This window comes from Cryptotermes secundus, unplaced genomic scaffold (genome assembly GCF_002891405.2).
Source record: "Cryptotermes secundus unplaced genomic scaffold, Csec_1.0 scaffold2, whole genome shotgun sequence".
Lineage (NCBI taxonomy): Eukaryota > Metazoa > Arthropoda > Insecta > Blattodea > Kalotermitidae > Cryptotermes > Cryptotermes secundus.
Window position 1 is genome coordinate 216455 of NW_019728496.1, and position 17555 is coordinate 234009.

At 42.1% G+C, this 17555-nt stretch overlaps 1 protein-coding gene across 5 annotated transcripts in view; it reads left to right on the plus strand.

The window, feature by feature from the left end:
• The window catches only part of LOC111865116 (growth factor receptor-bound protein 10), a 129533-nt gene that overhangs the window by 55721 nt on the left and 56257 nt on the right, over nucleotides 1-17555 (plus strand). For all 5 annotated transcript variants that reach the window (XM_023852851.1, XM_023852852.1, XM_023852854.2 and 2 more), the window contains 2 exons: nucleotides 180-308; nucleotides 3974-4015. In XM_023852851.1, coding sequence (XP_023708619.1) covers nucleotides 180-308; nucleotides 3974-4015 — 171 coding nt within the window. The remainder of the gene's footprint in view (nucleotides 1-179; nucleotides 309-3973; nucleotides 4016-17555) is intronic.

Consider the following 17555-nt stretch of genomic DNA (forward strand, 5'->3'; position numbering starts at 1 on the left):
TACAGTGAAGTCATATATTGAATTTAGGGTTTGGATTAAAGTGCCCAAATGTTCTGTAGAGCAGACTTCTGAATTTGTGAACCTTGTCAGTTCCTCCATTTATATGACTGAAACAGTGGATATAATCTTGATACCTTGATTAGAGTGATATTTCTTACCTGATAGTTGTGATGTTGCAGGTGTTGGTGACATCAGCAGACGAGTGTCCTGTGATCGGGAGCCAGATGTGGGTGCGAGAGGCCAACAAGCAGGTGTGGAGCAAGGTGTTCATGCTGCTGAGGGATGCAACCCTTTACGTCTCTCACAAGGTATATATGCTGACAGATATACAGAACCGGGATGAACTTTGCTGTGTTGAACCTGGTGTCTCTGCACACTTGTAATCCCATCCACTGCCTGCAATCATAACGTTACATTTTGTTGTAGTTCATGTTTCATTGTTTCTTCTGCACCGGTACATGCAGTCATGCATTAGCTGGTCTATGTTCTAGATATCATCAGATGCTTTTGTTGACTTTTCCAAGGTCCATAAATTGTTGTCTTTTTTAAAAATGGCTGAAACATAGAGATTGTACAAGCTGCACATGTCTGAGTAAGACTAATGGTTATGGTTCTCATGGTAGTGAAAGAAGGATAGTGTCTTCTAGAATGTGATGCAGTGTAGTCTAAGTTAGCAATATTTTGGAGGAAAATTCTGCCCCATCCCTCCTCCTACTCTGAAGATAAAAGCAGAATATTCCTCCAAAATGTTGGTAATTTTCTACCAGACTACATCCCAGGAGATAGTAATCTTCAAATCGTTGGCTCTGAATGTTTTAAGGACTCATGTTGTGGCACTCCAGTTAGGAAAAGTAGTTCAGTCTGTATGACCACAAATACATGTATTCCAGTGCCTTTAATATTGCACCTGTAGTGGGGACTATATATAATACTTTTGCATCATAATTCGGCGTATGTCTCCTACAAACATAAGGACCAAGTGGAAGTTATCCCTCCCATGTCAGTACTCAGTTTTCTACAAATTTGTAGGATTCAAAGGGGAAGCAAAGAGTTCTGAACAATAATCAGTTACCTGCTTGAACAATGGGAGCAATCTTTACTGTACTTTATGATCAAATCAAGATTTGACTAATTGGTAAAAAAAAGAGCAATGACAGCCCTTGCATAAACAGTTACAAATAATAATTTAACCATATTGTGTTTAGGTTTTCAAAAAAATCATTAATTTTCATTGTTATGCAACTTTCTCTTTCTTATCATCTGTATTATTCAACTGTAATATTCATTTGTATAAATGAATTACCAATGAAGGTTTATGATAATCCATAGACACATGAAAATCTTCTGGAGAGGAGACAGAGTATGGGTATTTTAGAAGTTCTGAAGAGGTGCATAATATGAAGGGTTAAGAACCATTGATGCAAAATAACCTTTAGTTTGAATTGGTTAGCCTTTGAGATTACGAACTGTGTTCCTTAGATTATGAGCCTCTGGATGACTCTTATGTAGTTTAGTAGGTAGTTACCAACTTTTCAGAGAAACCTGTTGGTTCCATCTTCTGTGATGGCAGTTGGAGGCAGCAAGTTCCTTTGGAACATTAGTAACCACTTGCTATACTACACCTTAAGATGGAAGCAGCAGGTGCCTCAGAAACATTGATAACCACCCACCAAACAACAGGGTAACATAACCCAGAGACCACGATCTATATTTCCGCCACTGTGAGGGCATCAAATCCAAGCACTGTTATACTGGGGAAAAAATATCTAACATTTCAGAGGGAAATAACTGCATCCATCTTCAAGATACAGGTGAAGAAGGCAAGTACGTTAATGTAAACAGCATAGTGGTTACCATTCATAAGCACAGGATCTATCTAGATCTGTGACTTGCCTGTTTTCAGCAAGTGGGTTTACTAATACAATCCTACTTGTAAACAAGACAGTTACCCACTACAGGTATCAAAATAACAGTTTCTACCTGGAGGCTGTAAACATTGTAAACACCTAGATTACATGGTGTCATAAACCACAAGACCAGAATTCAGATATTCATCACTGTAAAAATAGCACTGACTTCTTCTTGGAATGTTATGAAATATTTAGCCTTCCTTCCTGATGGAAAACAAACTGGGAAGTGTACTTTTCGTTTCTTGGACTATTTAACACTGCTTTCTGAGCTGCACCAATTATGTACCTCAGAGTGAGGATGACTATAAAAATTAATTAATTAAGGATATTTAAAGAAATAATCATAACATGTTTTAAGGTACTGCCCAGTGTTTGAAGGGACTCAGTTAAACCAATAAGGCAAGCTGAGGACTGACCCTAGAACTGACTTTGGAATAATTTAAATATAAAGATTTCATGCTAACCATTCAGCTGTATCAATGTACTATTATGCTGTAGCACAAATAGAGGTAAAGTTGTATCCATGCGAAAGCATCATGAAGAAACACATGGAACATGGAATTATAGTTCCACATAATCAAAACCTTGGCAGTTGAGGGACATGAATGGTCAAGTGCACAACTTTAGCAAGCATTTTGTGAAGAAGTGAAAGATAACACTAGAGGATGAAGTCATGTAATTTTCACCATCTTAACTCTGTTGTGGCACACTGATTATATACATATTGTGTGCCTTAACATTAAAAGTTCCTACATTCTGGCAACACATTGTATTTATGTATTTCATGAGACTTTCAGAACAAACTCTTATTATTTCCCTTAACAGCACTAACTGCTAGGTCTCTGTAATAGAGATGCAGAATGTTTAATGTGAGGCAGGAACTAAATTTGTAATTAATATTTTGATGTTAAAGCTGAAATCTGTGCAAGTCAACTAGGGAAGAAATTGCATTACACCCAACTGTTTAGGATATATAAAATTAGAATCTACAGGAATGTGATAATAGATATGAGTATGCTACACACAAATTTAAAATAAGTAGAAGGAAAAATTAAGAAAGAGAATAAAAACTGAAAAAAATATAATTTAAAGGTAGCTAAATTTTAAAGATAGAATAACAGAATAAGATGATATGGGCACATCTGTGGAATGAATGAAGAGATAATCACAAAGGAAGTTTCAAATTTGAAAATAAAAGGAGAAAGCCCAAGAGGAAGACCAAGATCCAGATGGAAACAGTAGGTTAAGAAAGCTGTCATTCAGATGGAAGGAAGGAAGGAAGAAAGAACAAATCAGGAATTGGGAGGAGGGGCTTTGTGAGACAGCGATAGAGGGAGGGGCATGGTTGTTCGACACAAACTTAGAAGTGAAAATGTCAAAAAAAGGAAGAGGAAGGATATTTTATACTTAATACATCATTAATTAAATGTTCCTTAACTTGTTTTCACTTCAGTAATATAACATGCTGTGTAATCCTCTGTACCTTGTTAATAGTGCAGGAATGTCAAGACAACCAGAAACATGTAGATCTTGTATCAGTTGGTTATAACTTGAGACTTCATTTTAACTTATTATCAGGCATACATAAAGATACTTGTAGACTTATCATATACATGTATATCATACCTAGCCTTGTAAGACTTTTGGTGTTATTTGTAGATCACAAGTAGGCATGTTGATTCTTTATTATTTTTCTTCAGCAAACTATATTGGCAAGACAAGCTAATTTTTTGTTCTGGACCATGAAAATTTTGTATGTCTATACACATTTAAAAATGTTCGATTATTTTTAATTTAAACTAACAAACAACTTTAATAGTAATATAACAAAAATTTATTTTGAAATGTTGTTACAGTAATATGTGCATTTCAGATGGCTTGTAGGGAATGTGTCATCATATTGTAAAAAATTGTGTCTTCAGATATTAAATAAATTCTATCTTGTGCACACAGGAAAATATCAAATTTACTATTCTTGTTTAACTTTTAATCCATTTCATACTGTTTCTTCTCACATAATTCTGTGCACAGTGGCCTAAATCAGAAATGGTATCATGTTTCAGGTGCAAGTGGTGTCAAAGCTGCTGAGGAAGATGCCAAACAAGGTACTGTGACATGCCACTTATGATTGACTGGGAATGAGTTCAATAAACTATGCTTATGATGTTTGTCTTATATTTACTGATACATATATCCCAATGACTAAAATAAGTCTGGGATTATGTTTAAAACATTTTTCATATGTTCTTGTTGAACACACTGCGCACAGTTTGAGATATTTTGCGCAATGAAATAAACAGGACAGTTTTGAGATACATGGTTAGGCACCATTTTGTTTCTTATTATTTTAAGCCAGTTGAATGAATGAAAGATCTTGGGGATCTGAAGTCTTGTTTCTGGTTCTGTTGGTTTCCCATCGCTTGTTGGGTAATTAGGGACATAAGAGAGAAATAAGTTTCTTGTGGTATTCTTCACATTCCTAAAGATTTATCTTTTTTGGTAGAGGCGAAAGGTTCAGCCTATGAGCAGACATCTGACTAGGGATCAGGGTTGAAACCCTCCAAAAGAAAGTCCAGTGTCATACTCCGACACACTCCAGGTTCCACTTTCTTCTCTGCTTAGCGCAGTGGTTAAGAGTGTCATGTATGAAGTGCGTGTGTTTATCCATGAAAATTCAGAACCGAGGCTTTCTGTACAGTTTCCAGAATGCATTATTTTAGTACCAATTTGGCTTCACAGATTAACTCTAATATAAATTGTCACTTCTAGGAGGGACTATTGAATAGATACTCTTATTGAAGTTGTAGTTAAACCGTTTAAAGCACAGTGGTCATCGCATGTATCACCTACTTTAACGTTCAGGAACTTTACCTTTTACCCGAAGAGCATATGTGATATGATCCTCAGAATAAACAGCCATTATTTCCCCAAGGAACATTAACTGGTTGGTCTTTGTCATGGAGATATAGTGTGTTCTCTATGAAACAGGTACTTAATTTATGTACAGTATGTATTATTTAGGTGATGTTGAGGTTTCAAAGGATTAATCAGTTACTGTACAGGTTACCAGATATCCAGCATTTGTCATTGCAGTCTTGATTTCTCATTAGATGATCCATGTTTCAACAACCATATTTTTGACAAATCTGTGATTAGAGATTTGACAGTTTTATGAAAACTGTGGCAAACAATTGTTAGACTGTTAAGAAATATTTTTTGGAATTGGAGAAGTTCAGAGAAGATTTTAGGAATTATGTGTGGCATTTTCACACTGGATTTAGTGGTTATATCAAACACTGCAAGTGAGTGTTGAGCATTCCTGTTTTCTTTTCAGTAGGCCTAAGCTCAGATCTTGGCTAGGAGAACTGGGTGTTCTGACAGGGTATCCTTGAGGTTCTTGTCAGCTCATCCAGGCAGATGCTAAGATATTACCTCAAATTAGGCAATGACAACGTCTCATCAACATCCCTTCTTCCAATTCATTATTCAGTAATCATACTGTCATTCCACACTGCATAATCTGAGCAACTAAAAGCATCAGATAAATGAAGAATAAATTAATAAACCACTGTGATCCTGCTTCATGAATTAGGTAAAGACATTTCCTTTACAGTAAGTGAACAGATTTCATCCTCACAGCTGTCTTTTGAGCCATAGTTACTCATATACTCATATACTCGTAGTAACGGTGGAAGACTGAAACTGAGGGTGCTAGAACATTCCAGGATGGGTGTCTGTGTTAGAAAGAATGCTGAATAATGGAAAATTTAATGAGGATTTAAGGCACTGCAAGGCCATCTGTTGCACAGGTCTGCAAACAAAGGTGTGCTGGTGGTGAGTGTAGTCTTTATCAGCTTCAAGATAGGATGTTACAACAACTTATTCACACCTGTTTCGTAACTATGCTTTGTGGAAAAGAACAAAGCAAGCTGTGCCCTTAAAGTGGATTGCAGCGGTATACTCTATAGTTTACTGAGCAAGTTCACTTAAATGCGTATAATACTTCGGATCTGTATTCTGGAGGTGTGTGTTTCAGTTTTGACCATGACATTGACTATATTGATATATTTTTGTTGTTGTATTCCTCAGTCCCTCTAGACAAATACCAGGATAGTTTCCCAGAACCCAAAGGTTCATTACGGTGTTCTCAAGAGCCCTCCATTGGTCTCTATCCTGAGCCCGATCGATCCAGTCCACACCACCCCATCCACTCTCTCTAAGATCCATTTTAATATTATCCACCCACCTATATCTTAGTCTTCCTAATGGTCTCTTTCCTTCTGGCTTTCAACAATATCCTATATGCTTTCTCTTCTCCCTCATTCGTGCTACATGCCCTGCCCATCTCATCCTCTGTGACTTCATCATTCTAATTATACTTGGAGAAGAGTACAAGTTATGAAGCTCCTCATTATGCAGTTTTCTCAAACCTCCTGTCACTTCATCCCTCTTCGGCCCAAACATTCTCTTCAACACCCTGTTCTCAAACACAATCTGTGTACCACCCTTAAAGTCAGAAACCAAGTTTCACTCCCATACAGAACCACAGCAAGATTATAGTTTTGTATATTCTAATTTTTATGTTTTTGGACAACAGACGAGAAGACAAAAGGTTCTGGACTGAATGGTAGCAAGCATTATCCGAGTTCAATCGCCTCTTAATTTCCTCCTGAATCAGGTTATCTGTTATCGTTGTTCCCAAATATCTGAACTGTGCCACATTTTCAAAATTTCTGTTTCCTATCTTCATGTCATGATTTTGCCCTGCATTCTGGTGACGAGACAGCAACATATACTTAGTTCTCTCTGTGCTTACTTCTAGACCAACCTCTTTACTTGCGTCAGTTAAAGTCTGTGTGTTTTTCTTTATGGTATCTACATTATCACCCAGTAGATTCACATCATCGGCATAGACCAACAGCTGATGTGTCCCATTTAATTTCCGACCCACCTGATTTTCATGGACCTTCATAATGGCATATTCCAAAGCAAAGTTGAAAAGTAATGGCGATAAAGCATCTCCTTGTCTTAGACCATTTTGGATAGGAGAGTTATAAGACAAATGTTTGCCTGTACGGACTTTAAGTTTCATTTAAACACATTTTAATGGGGCTAACCAGTTTCATGGGTACATCAAAACTCTATGAGAATATTGTTCAATAATGTACAGTAGTACCTTACAGCTCAAGCGGTTAGTCGCTGGCTTCCCACCGCGGCGGCCGGGTTCGATCCCGGGTCTGATCAAGTGGGATTTGTGGTGGACAAAGTGGCGCTGGGGCAGGTTCTATCAAAGGTACTTCGATTTCCCCTGCCAATCTTCATTTCAGCAATTGCTCCACAATCACCCTCACCTATCATCTGGGGCTGGTACAATAGGCCAGAAGTGGCTGCAGTACAAGGGACTTAGTCCCACCCCACTAGCAATAAAAAAAAACATTAAGGCCACAATCACTGCCTTCCACATTTTTCCTAATTAATCATTAACTAAGCACTCTGTCATTCAGCTGTATAGTCTGAGACACTAACAGCTTTCATAAATAAGCTAGTAAATATGATGAGGGTGGCATTCCAGATGGCCAGTATTTACAGATCATTGTTCACAGCGGTGATCCACTGTTCTATGACACAGGCTTGTGGCTGTATGGTCTGGGAATGTTGATTCATATAAAGGTGTCTTTGTAACAGACCATGGAGGCCTTTAGGGTTGTGAGACGTTTAGGGTCCCACATTATCTAGACAATAGGTAGTTAGGTTGTCATCCTCACGCTTCTGCCGCCCTTTACCCCCAGGGAAGATTCCTGGTACTCATTTTTGTTAGAGGCTGAGTCGACACCAGGGCCATAGTGTAGCTGGAAGAATTAGGTAAATCCACCTCATCGGGACTCGAACCCCGCGACCTTCCTTCTCGTAATATAGTGCCTCAACCAACTACGCTACCGCGTGCCCCCCCCTTTTTATTCGTGGCTTGATTCCACTTGACACGTCAGCCACCAGTGGCTCTGTTGTGCCAGCTGTGGCTGCTGATAAATGAGTATGGAGCAATAAGTAGGAAGTACTCGGAGATACCCTGCTCCAGTTCCATCTGTCCACTTCAAATCCGACCTGACAGCATCTTGTATCGAACCCTGGCGCCGCAATGGGAAGCCGGCGACTGACCGCCTGAGCTACGGAACGGCCTTGATTATTAGTATAATTGAAAGTCGCTGGCTTCCCACCGCGGCCTCCCGGGTGTGGTCAAGTGGGATTTGTGGTGGACAAAGTGGCGTTGGGGCAGGTTTCCTCCGAGTACTTCCGTTTCCCCTGCCAATCTTGATTCCACCAATTGCTCCACAATCACCCTCACCTATCATCTGGGGCTCGTACAATAGGCCAGAAGTGGCCGCAGTCCCACCTCGCTGTAGCTAATTAAGCATCATTATCAGTAGCCTGTTGTGCGCAATCATTCAGAGGATGAACAGCTGATCGTTCCAAATGACTAGGCATAGCAGGAGATCAAGGCAAACAGTGAAAATATCCCATTGATGTGATTAAAAGGCTTTAAAGCAAGGCGACTACTGTAAGAAACACATGCTGTAACATCAGAGAACTCTTACTAACATCCTTATAAATAAAGAGTTTTCTGGGTTTGTAACGCCGATGTGTAGTGCGGAGAGAGCCCAATGTTTCCGTTTTCAAGGCCGTTAAGTAAGCTAAACAAAACCCATTAGAAACGGGCATCAAGTTGAGCTTGTTTGGCTTACTCGTCGACTCTGAAAATGCATGCGATATGTTCCTCCGAAACGTCGGGCTGTCTCAGGTGGAGCCCAGCAGATCATACTCTTCATACTCACCACAGTGAGAACTGAAGAATCAACAGCGATGATGATGATGATGATGATGATGATAATAATAATAATAATAATAATAATAATAATAGTAACTTCTGGCGGCTAATGTACCTTTAACAAGTGTGGCAGAATACAAACATTCAAGAAGGATAGTAATAAATAAATCGAAACTGTATTCACGAGGATGTCATCAACAGATTAAATTCGCGTAATTGCTGCAAAAATTCGGTTCAGAATTTATCTTGTCCTCCCCTCTCCAACCTAAAACAAAACACAAAACTGCAATTTTACCAATTTCTTGTATGGGTTTGAAACTTGGTCTCTCGCTTGAAATAGGTAATAAATACTGAGTGTATTCATAAGAACACGGTGGCGAGCAGAATATTTGATTCTAAGGGAGAGTAAGTGACGGACAAACGAAGAAAATTACGCAAAGAGAAGCCTCCTAATGTCATAACATTTTGGTCGCGAAACCTCCGCGACTGGCAATGTGGGCATGTTAACATAGATTGGAGAATACTATTAAAGTGGATTTCTGATGAGTTACGAGATTCAATTGGCCGAGGATAAGGTGCCCGCAATAGCGGACTTCTGCGAACGCTGGAATGAATCTTCGGGTTCCCTATCAGCAAAGAATTTCTTGAAAAATCAAGTAATATGTACGTATATACGTATATATATGTGTAATTTCATATATAATAATTATTAAAATTTAATTTAATATATAACAGTTAATTAAGAGTCGGTATAGCGACGGGCTGGACGGCCAGGGTTCGATTCCCGGCAGAGGTGATTTTTTCTGTTCTCTATAGCGACCGGAGCGTGGAGCCGACCACATATCTCCATCTAGCGCAGAGATCACAAATGGTGGAGCTATACCTCCACTCCCCCATATGTCTTCATGACATACCGCTTAATTAATTAAGCGCAAGGACAACTTTACCTCTATATAATAGTCGTTAAAATATGTGAAAAAAGAAGTGATTATGGAAGGAGTGAAGAACCTTGCAAAATACAGGGAGGACGGTTAAAAATCTCGAACATAAGTTACGATTCGATCCGGAGACCCCGAATAAGGGTGAGACGCACATGCGCAGAAATAACTGACGTCTTCATAATGACAGGCGAAGTGTGTGTCTGTTTCCAACAGAATGAAACAAACAGAAAATATGTACTTGTTTCCCACGCAGAACAAAGAATTGAGCACTTGATCCCCTATTGTACGGATCGCGGGACGTGACGTCAGGTAGTTACCACAACACGCTATGTGCAGTAGCTTTTTGTTCGGCTTTTTAAACAACCTGCTGGCAGTCGCATCGATTACTCATTGTTCTACCGGCCAACGGCACAGAGCAAGGGAGGTACATTATAATGGCGCACTGGATCATGCCCGGGGCACGCAGCCAGCAAGCCTCATGCGAGGTCGTAATTCTTCGAGTAGTGAGACTCAGACGATTGTGAATGTTAAACTTACGCGTTCACTCATATGAAGCCGTGTAGTTTGATGGATAGGTACCAAAGCTTTCAGGGGAACCTGCTGCCTTTGTCTTCAGTGCAAAAGAAACCCTCTTCGATCTTGTAAATTCAGGCAGCAGTTGCATTTCGTTTTATTGGGCGACAGTTTTCCTTTAAACTTGAAGAATGCCGTCTTCTGGGATGTGGCGCAGCGTAGATCCTATGTGAACCGACTTTTCGGAGGAAAATATCGCCTCCATCCTCCGAAACGTTGGTTCACACAAGATCTACACCTCTTCACATCCCAGAAGACGGCATTCTTCATAGTCACCTGTCTGCGCGGTTTTTTTTTGTGCTCATTACATTAGGACACATTACATAGTCTCAGTGAGGGCGGCTGCACACCAACTGCGTCAAGACAAGCTATCAAGACATGAGACAAAAGACGCAGTCTTGCTTCATTCGTGATTCGTCAGCATCATGACGCAGACCGGTGTGCGGCGCTTTTCATAATCTCATTCACCTTAATGAAAGTGGGGACACCTAACGTCAGTGAGACTATTGGAGGATCACCTACCTACAGTATTAATATTACATACATCGTTCAATCGGCCACACTCTGACACCGCATGATTATGATTGAATTGTACAGAGATGAGTATACCTGGGAACTGTTTACTTCCAACGAGGCCTCGTTGAACCACTGCCAATGTCATGACAGAATTTATAATCAAATTCGTTGAGAACCCTTCCGAGTACGGGATAGGCGCTGTGACGAGTAGAACAAAAGCCAGCCACGGTATGAATCGCCCCACCTCGTTATGAATTATGATACAACAAAGGTGACCTCTATATTGCATATGTTACGAAACTGCAGCAGTAGAAGTGACGGAATGGGGCGTGGCGTGAATTAATATGGACTGGAAAAGTTCGGGACGAGCAACACTTGCTAATGAATCCGATAAACTGTTTAACAATGCAGGGACCGCCCTGCTTTCATCACTCTATAGCAGCACTGCTTGCGATATTGTAGCGCCCTGTGGGAGGAAGAACTGGAGAGGATGTAGAAGGAACTGGGGAAAAATCGGTAAAATAGCGGAAACTACGAATAATTACTTACCTACTTACTAATGGAGCTGAGCCCTTCTGGAGGAGCCGCCAATTCTGCAGCACTCAAGAATTTCCCAGCATTTCATGGAACCCAAAGGTTCATTACCGTGTTCACAAGAGCCCTCCACTGGTCCATATCATGAGCCAGATCTATCCAATCCATACCATCCCATCCTCTCCCTCTAAGATCCATTCTAATATTGTCCACCCACCTACGCCGTGGTCTTCCCTGTGGTCTCTTTCCTTCTGGCTTTCCCACCAATATCCTATAATTAAGAATGTTTATTGTTCTCTGAGATATGACGCTGTGTAGTCTGGTAGATCGTTATGGACGTACCGGAGGAACCCGCTACTTTCATCTTCACTCTTTACCCCGAAGCATTGTTGAAGAATCCTTACATACATAAACGAATGTTTATGTTAGATGAATGGTTAGATCTCCTACTTTGTGTTCTTGAGGTCCCGGGTTCAGATATTGACCCACAGATCGACTTTTCTGACTGAGAGTATGCATGGTTTTCCTAAGACCCTCCAAACTCAAGGGTAGTACCTCGGAGTAGGCCACGGTCGCTTCCTTCCACGCCCTGTCAAATGCACTCTTCATTAATTGTATCATTCCGCGTTATATAATTAGTCTACGCTACTGACAGCACCGTAAAGTCCCTGTGCTTAATTAGGCACTACGCCATGAAGGCGTATGGGGTAGTGGATGTATAGATCCACACTTTCCTGACCTTTGCACTAGTTGGAGGTGAGTTGTCAACTTCACGCCCCAGCCGGTTTATCCCCGGTACCCATTGGACAGGAGGTTGTTTGGGCCCCAGAGCCGGTCTTGACTACGTGGGGAAGAGAAAATTCTTAACCTACCGGGACTCGAACTCCGACTCCTTCGTGCAGCCCGTAACCAGTCGCTATACCGACTGCGCTATCCCGGCTCCAACGTCGTAAAGAAAGCCCTAAGAAAATTAGTGTAACTCACGTAAGAAAAAAAAATAAAGCTATTCCTCTAACACGCCGTGGAGACCCATAGGGTTGTGAGACGTCGAGGCCCCCACATTATCTACACAATCGGCTCAAAGATGGCGGTAAGGTTGTCAGCCTTACGCGCCGGCCGCGCTTTACTCCCCAGGAAAATTATTTAATGATTCCTGGTACTCATTTCTGTTAGAAGCCGAGTAAACCCCAGGGCCTAGTGCGGCTGGAAGGATTAGGTCAACTGAAAGAAATCCAGTGACCTCATCGGTACTTGAAGCCGCGACCTTCCGGCTTGTAGCATAGCTCCTCAACCACTACGCTACCGTGTGCCCCAGTGTAACTCACGTAGAGAACTAGAAACTGAAATACTTGGCACCACCAATAGGAAAATAGGCGATTTCTGTATACGTACCATGTAGCAGTACGTTTCATGAATGCCTGATTATACCTGTAATAGTATTGGGTATGCATACCCACTTTATCGAGCCCATGCTATTACAATGTGTGTCCATTTTATATTAATATGACCGGCGACGAAGATGATGATAACAATAACAACAATATGAACGCGGTAATAAACCTTCGAGCTCCATAAAAGGAGCGATATTTCTTGACCAGGTGAGCGACTGCGAAGTTCTCAAGGACTCTGATATATGTAGTTAATTCGCAACAACAATAGCAACATGCTGCGAACAAGGCAGGACGCAAATGTGAAAGCCAGACCACAGCCTGGATGGGATGTTCGGCTTTACTTGCTTTTGTTTGCAGCTCGCGTGTCAGCTGTTCTGAGAGACCACTCCTCCCTGGAAAGTGAATCGACTTCTGCTCCACTCTACGCTTATCAAGTTCCTTTGCTGAAATTACGAGACGATGACGTTTACGGCTTAATGTCTTCCGTTCTGTAACGATGCGATAGTTGTCTCAGCTCACAGCATGTCAAATTTGTAACTAAGAAGTTCCAGGCTCGACCCCCGAGATAGTGGATTTTATCAGCTTTTCCAAGCACGTACGTCTAACACGCAGAACCTCACAGTTCAACGCATTTTATAGTTAAGTAATGAATCGTGGGACATCCTGACGACGTTTCGTCCATATCCCAATCTCACAACTGATTTCCTACGTGAGGTTTCATATTCTCACGGCGGTTATTGTGAAGATTACAGTCTTCTGGTTTAACCGTTCCCTTCTTAACTTAGTTAACCTGCGGAGATTAGGTTCAGAGATTGCCGTCGAGCCACTCGGTACGCATGCGCTCTCAGGGCAAATAAATGCGCCTGGATGTCGTGTAAACAAAGGAATCGAAGCGTGAATGTGAAGTGTATACGGTTATATTAGTTACGAATAATTCGTGCTTAGAAATAGTAACAGTTTGTCGTTTGTGTATATTTATTTGAATAATAAAGGAACACTGCTGTTTATTCACACCCCAAATTAATGCTGATATTACGAAACGTCGAGCTAATTGTGACTGTAATTGAATTGGTTGATTTAGAATAAACGACAATGTTTACGTAAAAGTCCGGTCTAGAAAACCGAAATTAACGGCCGTGGGGATTTTTTGTGCTGACCACGCGACACCCTCTATCCGCTAAAGTTGGCACTAACTTCTCCGACAAGCGGCGGCCGCTCGGTCGGTATAGTTCACTTGCGGAATAAAGCCACGGAGTTTGTTTTTGTTTACGTAAAAGATTCCACTCGCAGTGATGAACGTAATTTGGAAAGGCCGAGTGTTCCTTTGGATCGGAGCCGCTGACCGGATGTATTGCACACCATAGTCTGTGGTACGCACGTACCGAACTCCAAGCATCCACGTCCTTTGCCATCATTTCCTCCCGGAATCTCCTTCATGACTCATCTTCAAGGACAAAGGGGTGGCGTGAACCCTAGGGTTGTTGTTCCCTTCCCTCAGTGATGAAGGGCATCGCTCAAGGCGACAATTTGCTAACCCTCGAAAACAAGCCATAAACCCCAGAGTCAGAAAACGAACTTTATTTCCAAATTAGAGCAGTTTATGGCTTCTAATAAACAGAACCTACATCTCCCGATTCTGCTTGCTTCTAACATTTCATGAAACTTGTTCAGAACAAGTATAGAGTGAATATTCTTATATAACAACTTGGTTTCGAACTAAGCAAGGGATCCCTCAGAATGGCGTTTACACTTGGATGTGAATCCTTGAAGTTTGGTAGGAAGGTACCAACGTTTCGGTGCCTAACTACACGGCGTCACAACCCAGAAGTTCGTAATACACGTTACTAAGGTCAAGATTAATATTATTCTCTCATTTACTCCTCCGTCTTCCAAGCGATGACTAGTTCATGAATTAGAATTTCTGATGCCATCACTATGGAGTGTGATATCTGTGGTGTTCGTAGCTTTGCAGGGATGGATTCGTGTAGTGTCTCCAATAATTGAACATCAACGGCACTGATATATGCAAAGCGCAAAGAAGGCGTTTGAAGTAAAACTTTCCACTGTCCATCCGTCCGTCTGTCCGTCCATCCATCCGTCCTACCATCCATCCGACCGTCCGTCCTTCCATCCATCCGTCCGTCCTTCCATCCCTTCATCCGTCCAACCATCCATCCGTCCGTCCGTCCTTCCATCCATCCGTCCATCCTTCCATCCATCCATCCATCCTTCCATCCATCCGTCCGTCCGTCCGTCCGTCCGTCCGTCCATCCCAGGGTCCATCCGTCCGTCCATCCATCCGTCTGTCCTTCCTTCCATCCGTCCGTCCGTCCAGTCTTCATGACCCAGCGCCCTACTTGAGAAAGCGATAGTCGGTCACTGCCTTTGATGGGGCCTGAAGGTTCTATAACGGTATCCACAAGAGCCCGTCTGTATGGTTGGTTCTCTGACATTAAGGGAGGAACATAGACTGAAGGGGTTTGAGAACAGGGTGTTGAGAAGAATATTTGGACCGAAGAGGGATGAAGTGACAGGAAGTTGGAAAAAACTGCATAATGAGGAGCTTCATAACTTGTAACTGGAATGATCAACTGAAGGAGGATGGGGTGGGCAGGGCATGTAGCATGAATGGGGGGGAAAATGAATGCACGTAGGATATCAATGGGAAAGACAGAAGGAAAGAGACCGCTGGGAAGACCAAAGCGTAGGTGGGTGGACAATAATAAAATGGATCTTAGATAGGATGGGATGGTATGGATTGGATTAATCTGGCTCATGATAGGGACCACTGGAGGCCTCTCCTGAACACGATAATGAACCTTCGGGTTCCATAACATGCTGGGAAACTCTAGAGTAGCTGCACAGTTGGTCAAGAAGGGCTCAGCTCCATGAGTGATCCACAAGAGCCCGCAGCACTCTCTACTTTTTTTTTCTTTTTTTGCTATTGTAAAGTAGTCGTACTGTGACGTCATCTTTCAGCTAGCAGGGATCTTCTGATAGGTGCCTTGTATGCGAGCTGTTATCTGGCATTTGGGAGTCGCCTCACAGAAATAAATGAGTTTAACCAAACTTGGCACGGATGTGGGGCCTCATACAGTAACCACGATGCAATAAATTTCACTGTCAGTTGAACTTACAGAGAGAGAGAGAAAAAATAACACAGAATGTGTTTATGGCTACGGATGACGACATTTATGTACAATGCACAAAACTGAGTCACATGCACCATACTGAAACAAAATGGCTGACCATTTAATTCTCTAAATAGCATTACATCTGTATTGATGTGAATTGTATTTGCTGCCTGGTTCTGTTGTCCGTAAGGAACCTTGGCCTTCGTTTCAACAAATCACCATTATTCTGTTATTTGCCTTCTCCGCCTTCTCCTCGCTTTCAGCTTTCGTAAATCCTTTTTTTTTTTATCTTCCCTCATTCTGGGCCTTCGAACCGTTTTCTACTTTCTGGTTTAAGCACAATAGACCACTGTAGGTCGCGGTGCAAGGGCCGAGAAGGCCTACCCCTCATACAGTCATACTTTCTGGTTTACTTTAAAAAAGTCTCTTAGTCCCCCATTGTCGGTTCGTTCTAATTGCATACCCCAGCCATTCCAACACAGAAGGATCAAGGTAAAGCTATCCCTGTAACAGGCTGTGGAGGCCCATAGGGTTGTGAGACGTCGAGGCTCCCACATTTTCTAGACAATCGGCTCAGAGATGGAGGTAAGTTTATCAGCCTTACGCGCCGGCCGCCCTTTACTCCCAGGAAGATTCCTGATACTCATTTCTGTTAGAGGCTGAGTTGATCCCAGGATCATAGTGCGATCAATTGAAAAATCCAGTACCCTCATTGGGAATCGAACCCACAACCTTCCGATTTGTAGCATAGTCAACGAACTACACTACCGCCTGCCCCCTGACGACTCTGCCAAAAATGATCTTAAATGTAAGCAAATATAACAACACCTCCTCACTCGATAGAGGCGAGAGGTCAAATTCACGCCACAGCATCTTTGCCCTCAGGGAACGAGATTCGAACGCACACGGGAGGTCTCATAGCCGGTATGAACATAAAGACCTCGACAAGACGTGAAGCTCGGATATCTAGCCCAGTGCTGTGTCGGTGCACAAGGTCTGCCAGTCGATGTCACGTGCCACGTGTCTGCTTCTGGTGCGTCCGTCCGTTATCAGTCGACGGATATTGATTGCATTTTATATCAGGAATTATTAATAAACTAAAGTTTCAAGTAATATCAGCCAGTTTGTTCAGGTCGAAATGTTCCTTTTATTGTTGATCGTAAAATAAATCAGCTGTTCCATGGTGCTGAGTCTTCCTCGTTAAGTTTATGGTCGTGCGGCTGGTCATGAAATTCCCCGCCTTTCGATGAACTCGGAAAGTTCATTACCGTGTTCGGAAGAGTCCACCATTGGCTCTTATCATGAGCCAGATTAAGCGAGTCCACACCCACCCTCCTATGTTATCTATTTAAAGATTCCATTTGTTCTTACTCCCCTGTTTGCGCCTGGGGGTACGCGGTAGAGTGATTGTTTGAGGCACTATACTACAAGCCGGAAGGTCGCGAGTTCGAGTCCCGATAAGGTGGATGTTTTAGTTTACCTAATCCTTCCAGCCGCATTATGGCCCTGGGGTCGACTTAGCCTCTAACAGAAATGAGTACCAGGAATCTTCTTGAGGGGTAAAGGGCAGCCGGCGCGTAAGACTGACAACTTTACCGCCATCTGTGAGCTGATTGTCTGGATAACGTGGGACCCTCAACGTCTCACAAACCCTATGGGCCTCCATGTCCGGTTACAGCGATAGCTTTACCTTTACCTGTTTGCGCCTAGGTCTCCCAAGAGTCTCGTCTCTT